Source organism: Brachycentrus maculatus, unplaced genomic scaffold (assembly GCF_059751285.1).
Source record: "Brachycentrus maculatus isolate JH-2025_06_01 unplaced genomic scaffold, ASM5975128v1 h1tg000295l, whole genome shotgun sequence".
NCBI lineage: Eukaryota > Metazoa > Arthropoda > Insecta > Trichoptera > Brachycentridae > Brachycentrus > Brachycentrus maculatus.
The window spans coordinates 269,619-288,030 of NW_028281046.1; the positions used below are offsets into that span (position 1 = coordinate 269,619).

At 32.3% G+C, this 18,412-nt stretch overlaps 1 protein-coding gene across 1 annotated transcript in view; it reads left to right on the forward strand.

Annotated features, from left to right (window-relative positions):
* Nucleotides 1-18,412, forward strand: part of LOC148304969 (scavenger receptor class B member 1-like) — a 77,912-nt gene that overhangs the window by 48,783 nt on the left and 10,717 nt on the right. Inside the window, exon 6 of the mRNA XM_088267451.1 lies at nt 16,186-16,386. Within this exon, the coding sequence (XP_088123577.1) occupies nt 16,186-16,386 (201 nt within the window). The remainder of the gene's footprint in view (nt 1-16,185; nt 16,387-18,412) is intronic.

An 18,412-nucleotide genomic window follows, 5' to 3' on the forward strand; every position in this document is an offset into this window, starting at 1 on the left:
TCAGTGGAACAGATTCCCAAACTCTGCGGACCAGTTGTTTTCAAACTAGTTTTGGACTATCGACAGTCGTATCGGGGTCACTTCTCCACGTTACAAAAGGCGATTGACTAATCGCGCCGTAAAACGAGCCATTTCCGACAGTCGCTCGTAAACTTTCGTGTATTGTACAATATTTGGGACATTCATCACACGGGGAAGGAGACTTGCTATGCGCTAGCAACGCATAATTTGGTGTTTTCATTTTGGTATTTATTTTTTATGTGTATAATTTTGCGGTTCCATATCATGGGCGTACTGGCAAAAAACGTTAACTCGAAAATATGCAATTTTCACTTAATGATTTTTATTCAATTCAATTTAAATGAAGAATGTTACACGTGTGTAAAGTGATCAGTTAAACTACCAGCCTATGACGGTCGTCAGCCCCGTAAATGCGCAGACATCCATATTGTTCTTCATATTTGATGAGGTGTCAAAAATAATATAAAAATAACTCCTATAATTGGAGATAATCCAGATTGTGAACAAGTATTTGGACATACTCAAATTTAAATGATATTTCCTGGCGTTTTTCATGTATAATCCAGGATTCGGACCTCATATACTAATATAAGAGTTTCTGCTCAATAAAAGGCTTCTTTTCATCTCACCAATAGATGTCTCTAGTGATTCAAGAACATTGTTTTAAAATTGGTTTTTATATATAGAACGTCCAAGAATTTGAGTTGTATGGTTGTCAATAATGGGTAGAATTGGTGAATGTTACACGTGTGTAAAGTGATCACTTAAACTAGCCTATGACGGTCGTCAGCCCCGTAAATGCCCAGACTTCCATATTCTTCTTTATCTTTCATGAGATGTCAAAAAATAATATGTATTATTTGGTGTTTTCATTTTGGTATTTATTTTTTATGTGTATACATAGTTTTGCGGTTTCATAGCATTGTTGAGCAACTGACTAGCAAAATAATTCAAATCTCAGTAATTATTAATTATTTATTATTGACTTGACGTTTTTTTAATAATTTTAATTTATCTACTAAATTTTGTGTGTCCAAATGCTTGTTCTCAAATCTGGGTTTTCAGGTGTTTCCTAGTATGTAAAACAATCTGGACATTACATTTATCCAAATAAAAGGGTTCCTGCTCAGTACAAGCTTTCCTTGACCCAACATAGATGACTTTTGTGAACTCATATATCGTAGTCGTACAGGGGAAAGTGACCAACTGACAAAACGTAAAATGTCCAGGAGGGCCATTTAAGTCACTTTTACTTGGCAACAAAATAAACATCAATGCAGTTAGTCATTTTTAACGGTTAAATAAATTATACTTTCAAGTTAAAATAATTTTTAAATAAATTATACTTTCAAGTTAAAATAATTCAACATAGATGACTTTTGTGAACTCATATATCGTAGTCGTACAGGGGAAAGTGACCAACTGACAAAACGTAAAATGTCCAGGAGGGCCATTTAAGTCACTTTTACTTGGCAACAAAATAAACATCAATGCAGTTAGTCATTTTTAACGGTTAAATAAATTATACTTTCAAGTTAAAATAATTTTTGGGATTTTTTTCAAGGCAATATTAAGCTAGTAAGATATCAAATAGTCGATGATAGCGTTTTTATAAAAAATGCACTTGGTCACTTTCTCCTGTATGACTACGATATGTATACTGTGTCATGAGATAGATTAACATATCCAAGAGTTTTTTAGTAGTGAGGAAGATCCGCCACCGTAGTGTAATGGTCAGCACGCTCGGCTACCATACTGGAGGGCCCGGGTTCGATTCCCAGTGGGGCGGAAGAAAAAAATATAACTGATTTTTTCACTCTTATATTTATTCAATATAACCTTGGACTGGTACCGGAAGCGGAGGGCTGATCACCTTTCCTTCATGTGTTAACGATCCAGATAACACTGCATTTATATGATGCGGTGCCCTATGCACCATTGGGGTGCGGATAAGGGTTTGAATGAGGAAGATCAACGACAATTTTAGTAGCGTGGTTATCAATAATGAGCAGAACGGTGAATGTGGCACGTGTTTAAAGTGATCGCTTAACCAGCCCATGACAGCGCATTTACCAGCCCTGTAAATACCCAGACTTTCATATTCTTCTTCATCTATGTTGAGGTATCATTAAATGCAACATAATTTTCAAATTCAGAAACTCCAGATTTGTGAACATACTCAAAATGTTGTAATTCAATGAAAATATAAAAAAAATCCACAAAATTAATACCTATGACTGACCATAATACATAATAGTCATAGGTATATTATTGCCCTGTAAATACCCAGATATCCATTTTCTTCTTTTTCTATGTTGAGATTTAAAAAAATAGTTTTTCGACTGTCATAAGTTGTAATTGGTCGAATTTATTAATAAATAAAATCCTTATCCGCACCCTGATGGTGCATAGGGCACTGCGTCATATAAACGCATTGTTATCTTGATCGTTTACACGTGAAGGAAAGGTGATCAGCGCTCCGCTTCAGGTATCAGTCCAGGGTAATATTGAATAAATATGACAGTGAAAAAATCACTTATATTTATTTTACCCCCTTGGGAATCGAACCTCCAGAACGGTAGCCGAGCGTGCTGACCATTACACTACGGAGGCGGACAAAGAATTTTCGAAAATTCCCGAATTTATTATAAAGACGTTATTTAATCAATTGCCCTACCCATTGAGTAATATAAATTTATATCACATTTTAGGATGTGTTATAATTTCCTTATATTATTTTATTTATCTTCTGTTCGGTCATAGTTTGAGAATACAAATGGCATGGATAGTAATAATATTATGTGTAATATTATATATTAATACAGCGGTTCTCAACCTGTGGTACGCGTACCACCGTTAGTACGCGAGTGGATAGTTTGTGGTACGCGAAAAATAATCAGTAATGGCGGACATAAAAAGTTTACAAAAAATCAGATATAAAATATCATTTAAATTTATTATTAGATTAAAACCAATATTTTTAGCTTTTCCACTTTTTTATTTGACCAGCGACCGGGTTTCGTCGTTACCGACATCATCAGACCTGTCTGATGATGTCGGTAACGACGAAACCCGGCCGCTGGTCAAATAAAAAAGTGGAAAAGCTAAAAATATTGGTTTTAATCTAATAATAAATTAAAAATGCAATTCCATCACCAAGTGTCAGTGGATAATATAAATCTATTAAAAAGTGATATCATTTAAAGTTTAAATTTTTGTGAAGAAATTGCCTGCGGCGCATTTCATTTTTATTTTTATTCAAATATGTATATTTGCTCGTTATATCCGAGAAGTACCTCATTATAACCGTAAAGAAATTTATAAATAAATTCATAAACCAAAATGTCAATGATTTTTTCGATGGTTTTTGTCAATGGTTTCCTCGTTATATCCGAACTCTCGCTATATCCGTGCTCGTAAAAACCGAGTTATACTGTAACTTGATTTAATTATATTTGAATTATTTTTAATAAAAATTAGTTGTTTAAAATATACTTCTTCGTATGTTTTGCTTTTGAATTTCAACAAGAAATGTGCTTCGACACCAATTATTTTTAAAAAAAAATTAAAAAAAGGGATTAGTAAAGTACAAATGTCCCATATTGACTAACTAACTAACTAACTAACTAACCATCACGCCGCTTCCCCGCAGGGATAGGCAGAGAGAATAGAGCGCCACACCACTCTGTCCTTGCAAACATTATTTGCCTCTTCCACGTTCATGCATCTCCTCATACATACCCGCCGTATGCCTATTTTAATCAAAATAAATAAAATCTTTCTAATTTTTTTTTTCGAAACACAATAATTTTTACAAAGTGGTACAATTAATGTCCAGTATTCATTCAATCGCAACTTTATTTTCTCTAAATCCAGGCAACATTTTACTTAATTGATATTTTTCTTAAGACACCGTTTTAGCATTGAAAATATGAGTTTATTCATTTAAATAATTATATGGCTTAGAATATAAAAGAGTTATTTAAAGGTAATGACTTACTGTCCGCCTCCGTAGTGTAATGGTCAGCACGCTTGGCTACCGTACTGGAGGTCCCGGGTTCGATTCCCAGGGGGGGTCAAATAAATAAAAGTGATTTCTTCACTGTAATATTTATTCTTTATTACCCTGGACTGGTATCTGAAGCGGAGGGCTGATCACCTTTCCTTCATGTGTTAACGATCAAGATAACACTGCGTTTATATGATGCAGTGCCCTATGCGCCATTGAGGTGCGGATAAGGTTTTCAAGGTTTCAATGAGTTAAACCAAAAATTATAAAAATATTTTTTCCAAACATATTCTACAAAACAAAAGATATCCAATATACATTGTTTAAACAAATCGGGCGTGGACACACGTGCAGCCCTGAACTCTTGAGACAAGCTCGAGATCTCAGCCTTAGGCGTGATGTACTACCAAGTGGTATTCGAGCCAAAAAGGTTGGGAAACGCTGTATCAACATATAATACGTCTGTATTAATACGCCGATGAACTTTCCTGAGGTTAAACATTAGCCTATATAACGAAATTCACGTTCTGTTAACATAATATTAACGCTATGGTCACGTTCTACGCCTTAACCCGTTGGGAACCAAACTAAAAAGAAGATAAAATAGCATAAAGTTTGTATTTTAGAGTAAATCTTCTCTCTCTTATTCTTGTGTCCTGCACGATCACTCGGGAGAAACCTTGTCACAGCTCAAAACAGATCCTGCACACCTCTCATCCCGGTTCAACCTGGAATATTCCCGAGCCTGGAAAGCTGTCTTCTTCCAGCTTTCCTCATCCTCAGATTGTAGGTCCTTCTATCATATACAACGTCACCTAGGCCATGCCTTCATATCATGTTATCTTTCTGCAGCATCCATGAATTCTTTGGTCTTCCTCTAGATGTCTTTCGAGGAAGATCCATGGCAATTGCTTGGTTCATAATATGATCAGGTTCTCTGCATCCTATGTGCCCATACCATCTCCAATTGCCTTTCCTCTACCTTACTTTTGATGCTTGTTACAGTCAGGCTTCCAGGAATGCGTGAACTCTTTATTTTGTCTCTAAGGGACACTCCAGCTGACCATCTAAGCGTTCGTATTTCAGCAGTTACTAGAAGCCTAGAGTAGGTGTTATACTCATACATTGTCCAGCATTCTGAGCCATTTTTTTTGACACTGAAGGGAGTTGCATTTATTATTTTCCTTGCTCATTATGTACAAGGTTTATAGATCAATTAGGGAATTTTTGCTTCTTCTAGCTAAAAAACATGTTTTATTTGAATCTGTGTTGGGAACAGGAGGGATAATCTAGTATAGTCCAATCGGGAACTTGTCAGCATTTGCTCATTGCTGGGAGGAAACCACGTTGCACTCCTCAGGAGAAGCCGGACTGCTGACTGTCATCAGCAGACCTTACATTCCACTAGAAGAGGGTTGGGCATATTGTGTCCTACCTGGTTTATGGTACCAATGTCCTTCACTAGTTTTATCATGTATGATACCACCTCTCGTGACAGTCCCTTATGAACTATCACGGATCGGATGTCGGATAGGTCCTCACCCTGGCTCCTGCAACGCGCCTCCAGCTGTTGTCTTTGCAAGCTGAAAAGGGGGCAAAGCATTAACAGATGACGGACATCTTGAGGTGTCTCATCATCTCACGTAAAGTTAGGTTAGGTTAGGTTAGGTCTGATAAACGATTCATTATTTTACATATTTATTTCATTTTTTTTTATTTTCCAAAACATACGTAAGTCATACATAAGTCATATATATAATATTCCCGATAAGTAATTTCTATTTCTCATTTTGGGACATGGGATTAAGGTTAACAAGACTGGAACACAAATAATAAAGTTACAAAAAAGATTTTTTAAATAACCGAAACTAATATATGGCAAAATATAAAAACAATAAACAGGTATAATAAATAGTCATCAAAAGCATATTTAAAAGAAATAATTGAGAAAAACATAAGGTAAAAATCATATTTAAAATAAACAAATGAGAAAATATAAAAAAATCAGAAAATATAAAAAAACATATGGTAAAAACAAAATAAGAAAATATGACCAAACATACTACATACTTATATATCTTTCCAAATATTTCAATATTTGATACAAAAACTTAGCTTTTCAATGGGAAAGAAATAAACATATCCTTCTTGTTGGGTAAGATATATTGATTACTGATAATTTACGACTGTATCATTACGCTATTTTCGAGTATGCAATAAATAAATAACGTTGGAGAATTTCACCTTTTAATTTTGCAATACCTTTTATAAAATTTAAAATCACATTTGCGAAACGTTTGCCTTTCCTTGAGCAATATTTGTCCTGTCAAATTTTAGATTACCGATACTAAAAAATAAACCCATTGACTCGTGGTAACTAGACAACGCACTAACCACAATAGGTAACTTTTACTGTTCAGTATACAAAGTATTAAATAAAGGTGTTTTTTTTTTTCACTTTCAATGATATTTATTTATTTTCAATTAACATATGCATTACAAACTAAATGTTTCAAAGCGTATACATTGAAATCGAAAATATGCTAGAACTATTGCAAAAAGGTGTAGAAGAATCCCGCTTTGGAAAACTCCTTCAGACACATCGCTCACTCCTTTCACGAACGTCATAAATCAAAAAACTTGATTTTTCAGGAGAACGATTTTAAAGTTTAAAAATATAACACAATGTATTAAAAATAAATATCAAGCCACTTATTGAACTTTTTACTGTGCAACAGATCTTTTAATGTAAAACCTGAAGGTTTTTTTTACGTTTGAAAAATATTTAATTTATTTATAAAAATAATTAAACTATACATTTTCTTCAAAATGCAAAAACAACATTTTCTGCCCTGTAGCGGGTAAATATTAAGTTAAAAATATGCCTCTTTTGCTGGGATATAATACATTTTCTGGGCATTCCGAAAACATGCGCAACTGAAAATTGACGATTTTTTATTTATGACGTTCTTGAAAGGAGTGAGCGACATGGAACAGATCAATATCCAATGAGATATTGTTCAACATAGCGGTAGCTCTTCCTACAGGCATAACCATCGGCAGGTTGGTCCTGTGTATAGGAATGTGAAACAATCTATGTCGACGCTGTCTTAGGTAACTATCGGGACATAACATACAGACCAATGCTCCGGATAATTTCAGGATTATCGATCATACCGCGCAACAATGGAAAAAAATGCGTAATCAAACACACATTCCTTCTAGTCTCTGAACTGTTGTAGCCGAGCATACCCTGGAGAAACTGGGTTGGGTAGAGCCGAGGATAATAGCCGTACTCTCTCGTGTAGAGATTCCTCAGTAACTTCTTTTGGACTTTCTTTTGTTATACAGGGCTGTGTAATGTCACCGTGGCTATTTAATCTATACATGGAATCCTGTATGCTCTCTGCCTACCCTTGCGGAGAAGCGACGCGATGGTTAGTTAGTTAGTTCGTTGGACACATTCTCAACTGTATAGACAAATTCTCACTCTAAGTTATTTGCAAAGTACGTCAATGCAATAGTGTCATATTATGTCACATTTTTTGTCATTAAAACCTTCTTTATATGGACATGGTACAGTATCCAACGAATGCGGAAAAGTACAAAGTACCATGCTTTTATGGTGTTTTTAAAATGCCATTGATTATGGCTTCAAGATGTGTATGGGAGAAACAGAGCAAATATTCAACACGTTACAACTTATGATATTATTAATGAAAACACTTGGTTTTTTTATCACATGAGTTTATTTTATGACGACTAGTTTCGGAAGCTAAGCTCCCATCTTCAGGTCTAAATTTAAACTAAAACATTATGAATAATGATCTGCTCTATAAATAAGGGAAGGGGTAAGTAAGGGAGGGGTTGTTTCAAATAAAAAAATAGATATTTTACAAAAAAATTAGTGGTATTTATGAAATTTCATGTGGAGATTGCGATAAAAAATACATATGTAAAGGCCAAACCGCGAGAAATTAAAAGATAGAATTAAAGAACATATCGGTCACTTCTTTCAATAACGTCATAAATAAAAATAACTTGATTTTTCAGGAGATCGTTTTTAAAGTTTAAAAATACAATACAATGTATTTAAAATAAATATCAAGCCACTTATTGAACTTTTTACTGTGCTACAGATCTTTTAAGTAAAACCTGAATGTTTTTTTTTCCATTTGAAAAATATTGAGTATATTAAAAAATAATTAAACAATACATTTTCTTCAAAATGCAAAAACAACATTTTCTGCCCTGTAGCGGGTAAATATTAAGTTTAAAATATGCCGCTTTTGCTGGGATATAGTATTTTTTCTGGGCATTCCGAAAACATGCACAAATGAAAATTAATGATTTTTGATATATGACGTTGTTGAAGGAGTGAGCGATATGGGCACTGCATCATATAAACGCATTGTTATCTTGATCGTTAACACATGAAGGAAAGGTAATCAGCCTTCTACTTCAGTCCAGAGTTATATTGAATAAATATTGGAGTGATAAAAATATTTATTTGACTCCCCCTGGGAATCGAACCCGGGACCTCCAGAACGGTAGCCGAGCGTGCTGACCATTACACCACGGAGGCGAACACATCATTGCAGTGCCTATTGACTCACATTTAGCATTAATTGAATCTTTGAAGTGTGCGAAACTTCCTCATAGTACAAATTCCAAATTCCTCCCACGTGCCTGCGTTAGAATGCACCGATCTCCACTCTGGAGACGGCCGGCGGAGAGAGGTGCTCGCTAATGGCGAGCGCGACCTGGTTCCGACCAAACGGACTTGCGTTATTATGCAACGCAGGTTTTTTAAACATCTGAAATTGTGAGATAATCGATTAATCGGGACACGTACAGGGTGTTGCGTTTATAACGCGAAATATCTAACATATTTTGGAAAAATATTAAATACAGTAAAACCTCGATGTAACGGACTACTTGGGGGAGGGGGAGGGAGAAAGACCGTAATTTTTTAATGTTATTTATCATTTATAATTTAAATGTAACATTGTTTTAAAATCACTATAAATATTTAGTGATTGTCCTGACGAAGAGACGGGTACGTCTCGAAACCGGTAGACGTAAAAATCTCGCTGAGTGGTTATATACTAATTTCATTAACATTTTTGTAAAAAAATAAATAAGTATATTATTAGATTAAGACCAATATTTTTAGCTTTTCCATTTAATTTTTATTTGACCAGCGACCGGGTTTCGTCGTTACCGACCTCATCAGACTGGTAAATAATCAGACTGGTAATAAATAATAAATAAGTATAAATATTTTCTTATATGTGACTTAATTATACTGTCTTATTTTTGACATCTCATCAAAGATGAAGAAGAATATGGAAGTCTGGGCATTTACGGGGCTGACGACCGTCATAGGCTGGTTTAAGTGATTACTTTACACACGTGTAACGTTCACCAATTCTACCCATGATTTACAACCACACTACTCAAATTCTTGGGAGTTCTATATATATGAACCAATTTAGAAACCTTGTTCTTAAATCACTAGAACTTCACTAGAGACATCTATTGGTGAGATGGAAAGAAGCTTTTTACTAAGCAGAAACTCTTTTATTAGTATGTGAGGTCCGAATCCTGGATTATAATCACACACATGAGAAACGCCAGAAAATACCATTTTCATTTTTATTTTTTAAGCTTATAATTTGAACAGATAATTTATTTACACCATTTTGAGTGAGTCTAAATACTTGTTCACAAAATCTTCTTCATCTTTTCTTGGAAGTTCTTTATATATGAACCAATTTCGAAACGTTGTTCTTGAATCATTAGAACCTTACTAGAGACATCTAGAATGATCACTTGAACCAGCCGATGACGGTCGTCAGCCCCGTAAATGGCCAGACTTCCATATTCTTCTTCGTCTTTGATGAGATGTCAAAAATAGTATGAAAATAACTCCTGTAATTGGAGGTAATTCATATTTTGTGAACAAGTATTTGGACACACTCAAAATGTTCTAAATTATTTATTCATTAATATTTTTGTCCGCCTCCGTAGTGTAATGGTCAGCACGCTCGGCTACCGTTCTGGAGGTCCCGGGTTCGATTCCCCCAAGGGGGGTAAAATAAATATTAGTGATTTTTTCACTGTCATATTTATTCAATATTACCCTGGACTGGTACCTGAAGCGGAGGGCTGATCACCTTTCCTTCATGTGTAAACGATCAAGGTAACACTGCGTTTATATGACGCAGTGCCCTATGCATCATTGGGGTGCGGATACGGGTTTTATTATTATTTAATTGGAGGTAATCCATATTTTGTGAACAAGTATTTGGACACACTAAAAATGTTGTAAATTATTTATTCATTAATATTTTTTTAAGCACGCTGTGCATATGTACAGTAGGTTCTGGTCAATGAAGGCAGTGGCTAGTAGTAGTAGGAGTAGTAGAAGTAAGTTTAAAAAGTGGTTTAATATCAACTCTAAAACGTGTTTCCAGTTATTAATGAAATCGGTAAGAAAACAACATACTTTCTGCGTACTAGGGTGGAGCGACATCTTTCACCATCTCAACGCACTTCTTCGTCCTATATAAACGTGGCGTATTTTGGAAGACGTTCGACTGCTAAACTGGCGTCGCGGGTTCGATTCCCACCAAGTGCGAATTCGAGAAAGATTTATTTTCAATTGGTCTGGGTGTTTGTGATGTATTATTCACATTAACCTTACCTATCCTTACTATCCTACCTGCAGACAAGCCTACTAATACATGCTTTTCGGGTTATTCCTTTAAAAAAAATCCATGGATTATTACATTTTTAATTTATTCAAGTTTTCATTCAATTCAAACCCTTATCCGCACCCTATGGTGCATAGGGCACTGCATCATATAAATGCAGTGTTATCTTTATCACTAACACATGAAGGAAAGGTGATCAGCTCTCCGCAGGTAATATTGAATAAATATTACAGTGAAAAAATCACTTTTATTTATTTTACCCCCCCCTGGGAATCGAAACCGGTACTTTCAGTATGGTAGCCGAGCGTGCTGACCATTACACTACGGAGGCGTATAAGTTTTGCTTGGTAAATACCATTATTTCTTCAAGTAAAACTTGAATTAAAATGGATAGATTTTATACAAAGTGCCGAAAAAATTTATGAAATTATGTAACTTTACTACGATACCATATGTTAAGAACCCTGACTTTGATGGACCAAAGCATACTTGTGTCGCCTACGAAAGTTTATATTCAAATGGGATTAAAAAGTTAACAGAATGATGGAAGATTAGAACATATTTAGAACTTTTTTAGAACTTTTTTTTGCACAGACCCACCAAGCCACCTTGTGTGTCTTGTCGGTGGAGTTCTTTTTTAATACATTTTTTTTTTATTTTGAACGATTTTAACCTAATATAGAAACAAAATAGAGAAAAAAATTAAGATTATAAACATTTTACAATTTTCATAGAATTAACTCTTGATCCCATTCCCTTAACCCATTCCTTTATTTAGCCTTTCTTCCATATTTTATTTTGACCTCTAACATCCGTCGGCAACAAATTAAAATGTTCGGAACGATATATTGCAGTGTTCGACTCCCATATTTATTGTTAACTCTTGGTAAATTAGTAATGTATATGCGAAAAAAATCATTTATGTTTTCATGAATACGAAAAACGACGTTACTTATGCATCAACCTAATAGATATATGGATATGAAGAAAATTAGGATTGTATGTCGGTACAGACGAGTGAGGCTATCCTCATTGCCACGCGTAAAGTATCCAAAGAACTGAAGAATCCGTCGCGAACAGACACTGGCCAGAGTTAAGCCATCAAAGTGTAACTCCTGAAAATTTTAGTACAATCAAATCAGTGTTTGATTTAAATACTAAATGATAAAAATGTCAAAAAATCTTGTTCCTCAACCCCCCTCCCTATATTTATTAACCTATATATACACCTAAATATATTAGTTTTAATTTGTAAAAGAAGATGAAAACTAAAATAAAAATAAAAAAACTACAATTAACCGCATTATGGATACTTATAATAAAATGTTTAATGACGTAGATATATTTGGGAAAAGCACTAATTCCATAAAAAATGACATAAGCAGGAAATTAGGTGAATGATTGAGATCGTTGCCGTTTGTTCAACAAGCCAACTGTTTATAATCCCTGTTGGATGATTGATTTATGTTGACATGGAATAGGTACTACACACACACACACACAAACACACACAACACACACACACACACTTTCATAAGAATAGCATTATCGGAGGATTTTTTTAATTGGCCATAGTTTTGTTAATTAATGTAAATATAATAAAACATCTGTCGTTTTCGAAACTAGTCGTTAGTATAAATAAAACTCATTAAAGTGGTATTATCAAGTCTTTAATTTGAATAAAATAATCATGTCATTCCACAAAGTTAATGCCGAATCAATAAATAATATTAAAAATGTCATCAATATTCGCTCCACCCTAGTGTTCGAGTACCTGTAGGCACATTTCGCCGCGCGTTTCTCGTGGACGTTGCGTAAAGAACGCACCACGCCTCTAGGAAGATCTAACGGCACCTTTAAATGTCAGTCTCTTATGAAATATGGCGTGCATACATTGCAGTACAAGCAAGTGGAAAAAACCATTGATTACTGTGAATTGATCAGTCGTTAGATATTATGATAGTAGGACCCGGATCTCAAGCGTTCTAATCAGAATACAAAGAGCCGCGTTTAGAGCTCGACGTGTCCTTACGCTCGACTAATTTATATTTATATATATATATATATATATATATATATATATATATATAAATATATATATATATATATATATAAATATATATATATATATATATATATATATATATATATATATATATATATATATATATATATATATATATATATATATATATATATATATATATATATAAATATACATATATATATATATATATATATATATATATATATATATATATATATATATATATATATATATATATATATATATATATATATATATATATATATATATATATATATATATATATATATATATATATATATATATATATATATATATATATATATATATATATATATATATATATATATATATATATATATATATATATATATATAAGGAAAGAATGTAAGGCTGAGATAAGCATTATCGATAAAATTAAGAAAGGTGTGTTGAGATGGTTTGGACATGTGGAGCGTATGAGTGAAGAAAGAACGGTTAAACAAATTTATGGGGCGAATGTAGTTGGAAAAAGAAGCAGAGGACGACCGAGGAAAACTTGGCACAATCAGGTACCTATGTCAAATACTTGAAAGCGGCCGGGTCAGGAGTCGTAATAATCGTCGGGTATGTATGAGGAGATGCATGAATGTAAAAGAGGCAAAGAATGTTTGCAAAGACAGAGTGGTGTGGCGTTCGATTCTCTCTGCCTACCCTTGCGGGGAAGCGGCGTGATGGTTAGTTAATTAGTTAGTTTATATATATATATATATATATATATATATATATATATATATATATATATATATATATATATATATATATATATATATATATATATATATATACATATATATATATATATATTTATATATATAAATATATATATATATATATATATATATATATATATATATATATATATATATATATATATATATATATATATATATATATATATATATTTACATATATAAATATATATATATATATATATATATATATATATATATATATATATATATATATATATATATATATATATATATATATATATATATATATATATATATATATATATATATATATATATATATATATATATATATATAGTGTATACTTTTTTTTGTTTTTAAGAGTATGTGTGTCGCCTACTTTCAAAATCCGCCAGATCCATATAAGTCGTAGTAAATTTTACAAAAAATTCCGAATTCTCCGGGTAACATTTTCAAAGATTTGTCTATCTTTAGATAAAATATTATAAAATAGAGAATTTCCAATATTTTCAAAAAGTTTTTAGTATTTAAAAAAACAAGAGACACAGACCGATTATGACGTAATCTTAATTTTTGACCTATCCCCGCTCTCTGATTGGCCGATATGGGTCAGAAGGCAAGTTTCGTGAATATATCGGAATTTGAAATACAAAGCTGTATTTAAGTATTTTTAGCAGGGTTTTCAAGCATATAAATATTTTAAACAATAAAGCCCACAATTGGCTTTATTGTATTAATCCGTCAGATCCAATTTTATAAATCTTATAAAATTGGATCTGACGGATTTTGAAATTATTCGACACATATATAGAAATAATATTTTTTATAATTCCTTACTTTTAATTTACCCTTTTCTTTTCAAAACCATATTATTATTTCGTACAAAAACTTATTTTTCAATGCAATAACGATATTTTAATAAAAACTCACTTACCTAAGTAAAATGTTACCTGGATTTAGAAAAACTAAGGTTGCGATACTAAGAATACTTGGTCTTACTAAAAAATACACAAATACCATGAATATTCAACAAAGAATCGTCAAAATCTAAAATTAATAAACTAGCCATCACTCCGATTCTCCGCAAGGGTAGGCGGAGAGAATAGAATGCCACACCACTCTGTTCTTGCAAGGGTTTATGACCTGTTATTACACTATTGATTGACCCATGAATGACAACCTCACTTCTTAAAATTTCTAACTTATTCTATTTATATATATATATATATATATATATATATATATATATATATATATATATATATATATATATATATATATATATATATATATATATATATATATATATATATATATATATATAATATATATATATATTATATATATATATATATATATATATATATATATATATATATATATATATATATATATATATATATATATATATATATATATATATATTTATATATATATATATATATATATATATATATATATATATATATATTATTTTTATTAAAAATAAATATTTGTACTTTTATTATTTTCTTTTTTTATTTTTTTTATTTTTTTATTTTTTTATTATTAGATTAAAACCAATATTTTTAGCTTTTCCACTTTTTTATTTGACCAGCTGGTCAAATAAAAAAAGTGGAAAAGCTAAAAATATTGGTTTTAATCTAATAATAAATTAAAAATGCAATTCTATCACGAAGTGTCAGTGGATAATATAAATTTATTATTTTCATAAATATTTCATTTTAATACTATTTCTGTGAGCCTAAGCGGCTCATTATTAGATTATTATTAATAGGTATCAAATCTCATTAGTGTGTAAGGTGATCACTTAAACCAGCCTATGACGGTCCTATTCTCAGGCGGTCAGACTTCCATATTCTTCTTCATCTTTGATGAGATGAGTCAAAAAAATAATATGAAAACAACTCCTGTAATTGGAGATAATCCAGATCTTGTGAACAAGTATTTGGACACACTCAAAATGTTGTAAGTATTAATAGGTATCAAATTGTGTGAGTTCGAACCGAGAAATTCTGACTCAAGAGTCCGCGACACTAACCACGGGACCACAACTCGACACAATTAAAACGCGATTTTTCTCAATTTATATCCCCCTTCACGTAATATTATGGCTAGTATAATCTCTAGATTTCCTACCTCACTTGCATTTTTCTATTCCAAATTGAAAGGACCTATTTACAATTTGAAGCATCCTGTTTTATGGATTCAAAGCCCCCTTTTATAAATTGAAAGCCTCTTTTCCAATTTGAAAGCTCCCTTTATAAAATATGGATTTACCATTTTCTCAATTGAAAACTCCCTGTCCAGATTTGAAAGCCCCCATTCTAAACGCAAAACTCATTTCAATATTAAAGTCCCTTTTCATAATTAAATTTTTTCCCTTTATTTGAAAAACACTGTTTTATTACGAGAATGTCTATATATTAAAGTTATATCAACATTTTTTTAATTGAAAGCCCCTATCTAAATTTAAAAGACATTTTAATTGAATGCAAACTTTTCCAAATTGTGAGTCCCCTTATCTAACTTTTGACCCCCTTTTTTCTAACTTGCGACCCCCTTTTCTAACTAGCAACCCCCTTATCTAACTTGCGACCCCCCTTTTCTCACTCGGGACCCCCTTCCTTGCAGAGCATCGGGCACGTGGCCTCCGCCGGCAACCCGTTCACGCGGCTGGCCGTGAACGCGCTGCTGCGGTCCACGTCCTCGCAGCCGCTGAACGCCATGACGGCGCGGGACTTCATGTTCGGCTACCGGACCCCCCTCGTCACGCTCGGCAACCGCTTCCTGCCCGGCTGGATCAAGTTCGACAAGGTCGGACTCATCGACAGGGTAAGAGATATGATATATATATATATATATATATATATATATATATATATATATATATATATATATATATATATATATATATATATATGTATACATATACATATATATATATATATATATATATATATATATATATATATAAATATATATATATATATATATATATATATATATATATATATATATATATATATATATATATATATATATATATATATATATATATATATATATATATATATATATATATATATATATATATATACATAAGTAATATTTCAATAAACTCCCTAAAGAAATTAAAAAAATAGATGATGAGTAATGTCTCCGTCCGCCTCCGTAGTGTAATGGTCACCACGCTCGGCTACCGTACTGGAGGTACCGGGTTCGATTCCCAGGGGTGGTCAAATAAAAATAAGTGTTTTTTGTTCACTCTTATATTTATTCAATATTACCTTGGACTGGTACCGGAAGCGGAGGGCTGATCACCTTCCCTTCATGTGTTAACGATCAAGACAACACTGCGTTTATATGATGCAGTGCCCTATGCACCATTGGGGTGCAGATAAGGGTTCGAATGAATGAATGTCTCCTAGAGACGAAGAAATCATTAGGAATTTTTTTTTTCACCAAGTTTTGTTTGTTTTTTTTTTACTAAGCCTTGCACCCAGCTTCCACATTCTTCTTCCTCTATGTGAGATGTCAACATGTAAATATGTAAAATAATAGAACAAGCTAAGGTAGGATGTATGTAATAGCCGGTGCGTGGCGTGTCGTGGTATGTCGCTCGATTAGTTGTCTGATGAAATGACAACAGCAGTAATTAGTCCTCCAACAGGTCTACACAACGAGCAGCACTAACAGCATCATGTTTCAATAAAATAACAGAACGAACGACCTCCTAATGATGCGTAATTAAATCAATCAATTATTTTACCACTTAATTTATTATTTTTTTATTAAATATAGTTACATTTTTAAGTACAACATAATACAATTTCTAAACATTGATACATATCGCTCACTCCTTTCAAGAACGTCATCAATAAAAAACATGATTTATCAGGAGAACGTTTATAAAGTTTAAAAATATAATACACATTGTATTATATTAAAAATAAATATCAAGCCACTTATTGAAATTTTTACTGTGCAACAGATCTTTTGAGGTAAAACCTGAAGGTTTTTTCTCCGTTTGAATATATTTAGGACCTATATTTAAAAAAATAATTAAACAATACCTTTTCTTCAAAATACAAAAACAACACTCCCTGCCCTGTAGCGGGTAAATATTAGGTTAAAAATATGCCGCTTTTGTTGGGATATGGTACATTTTCTGGGCATTTCGAAAACATGCACAACTGAAAACTGACGATTTTTGATTTACGACGTTCTTGAAAGGAGTGAGCGATATGGCAAACTTGTAGTTTTAGATTCGCTATGCCTCTCCAAAAAAGAGACTGAGCTCTTGTGCTTGGAGAGGGACTTACACTCAAGGTTTAATGTTTTATATAATTAATGGTAATAGTCTTTTATTATGTAATGTAATGGGCATTTTTTTTAACAATTATTATATCTTCAATTTTTTTAAATTTCTTTAGGGAGTTTATCGGAATATTTAATTCACAATATTTAAAGTTTTGTTGAAATTGTTTAATATTGCATTTTGGAATTGTAAAATCATTTAAGAATCTCGAAGATAAACTTACCTTGCAGTGTCTTCCGTAGTGCTATGGTCAGCATGCTCAGCTGCCGTTCTGGAGGTCCTGGGTTCGATTATTCCTGGGTCCCAGGGGGGAGGGTCTAATATTTATCTAATAACTTTTAAGAAACGTCTGAGACATGACTATCTATCATTTGAACATTTTGAGTGTGTCCAAAACTTGTTCATAAAATCTGGATTGTCTCCAATTACAGGAGTTATTTCAATATTATTTTTAGACATCTCATCAAAGAAGAATATGTTAGATGATCAGATAAGAAGATCTCATATGTTTCTCATGTGTGTGATTATAATCCAGAATTC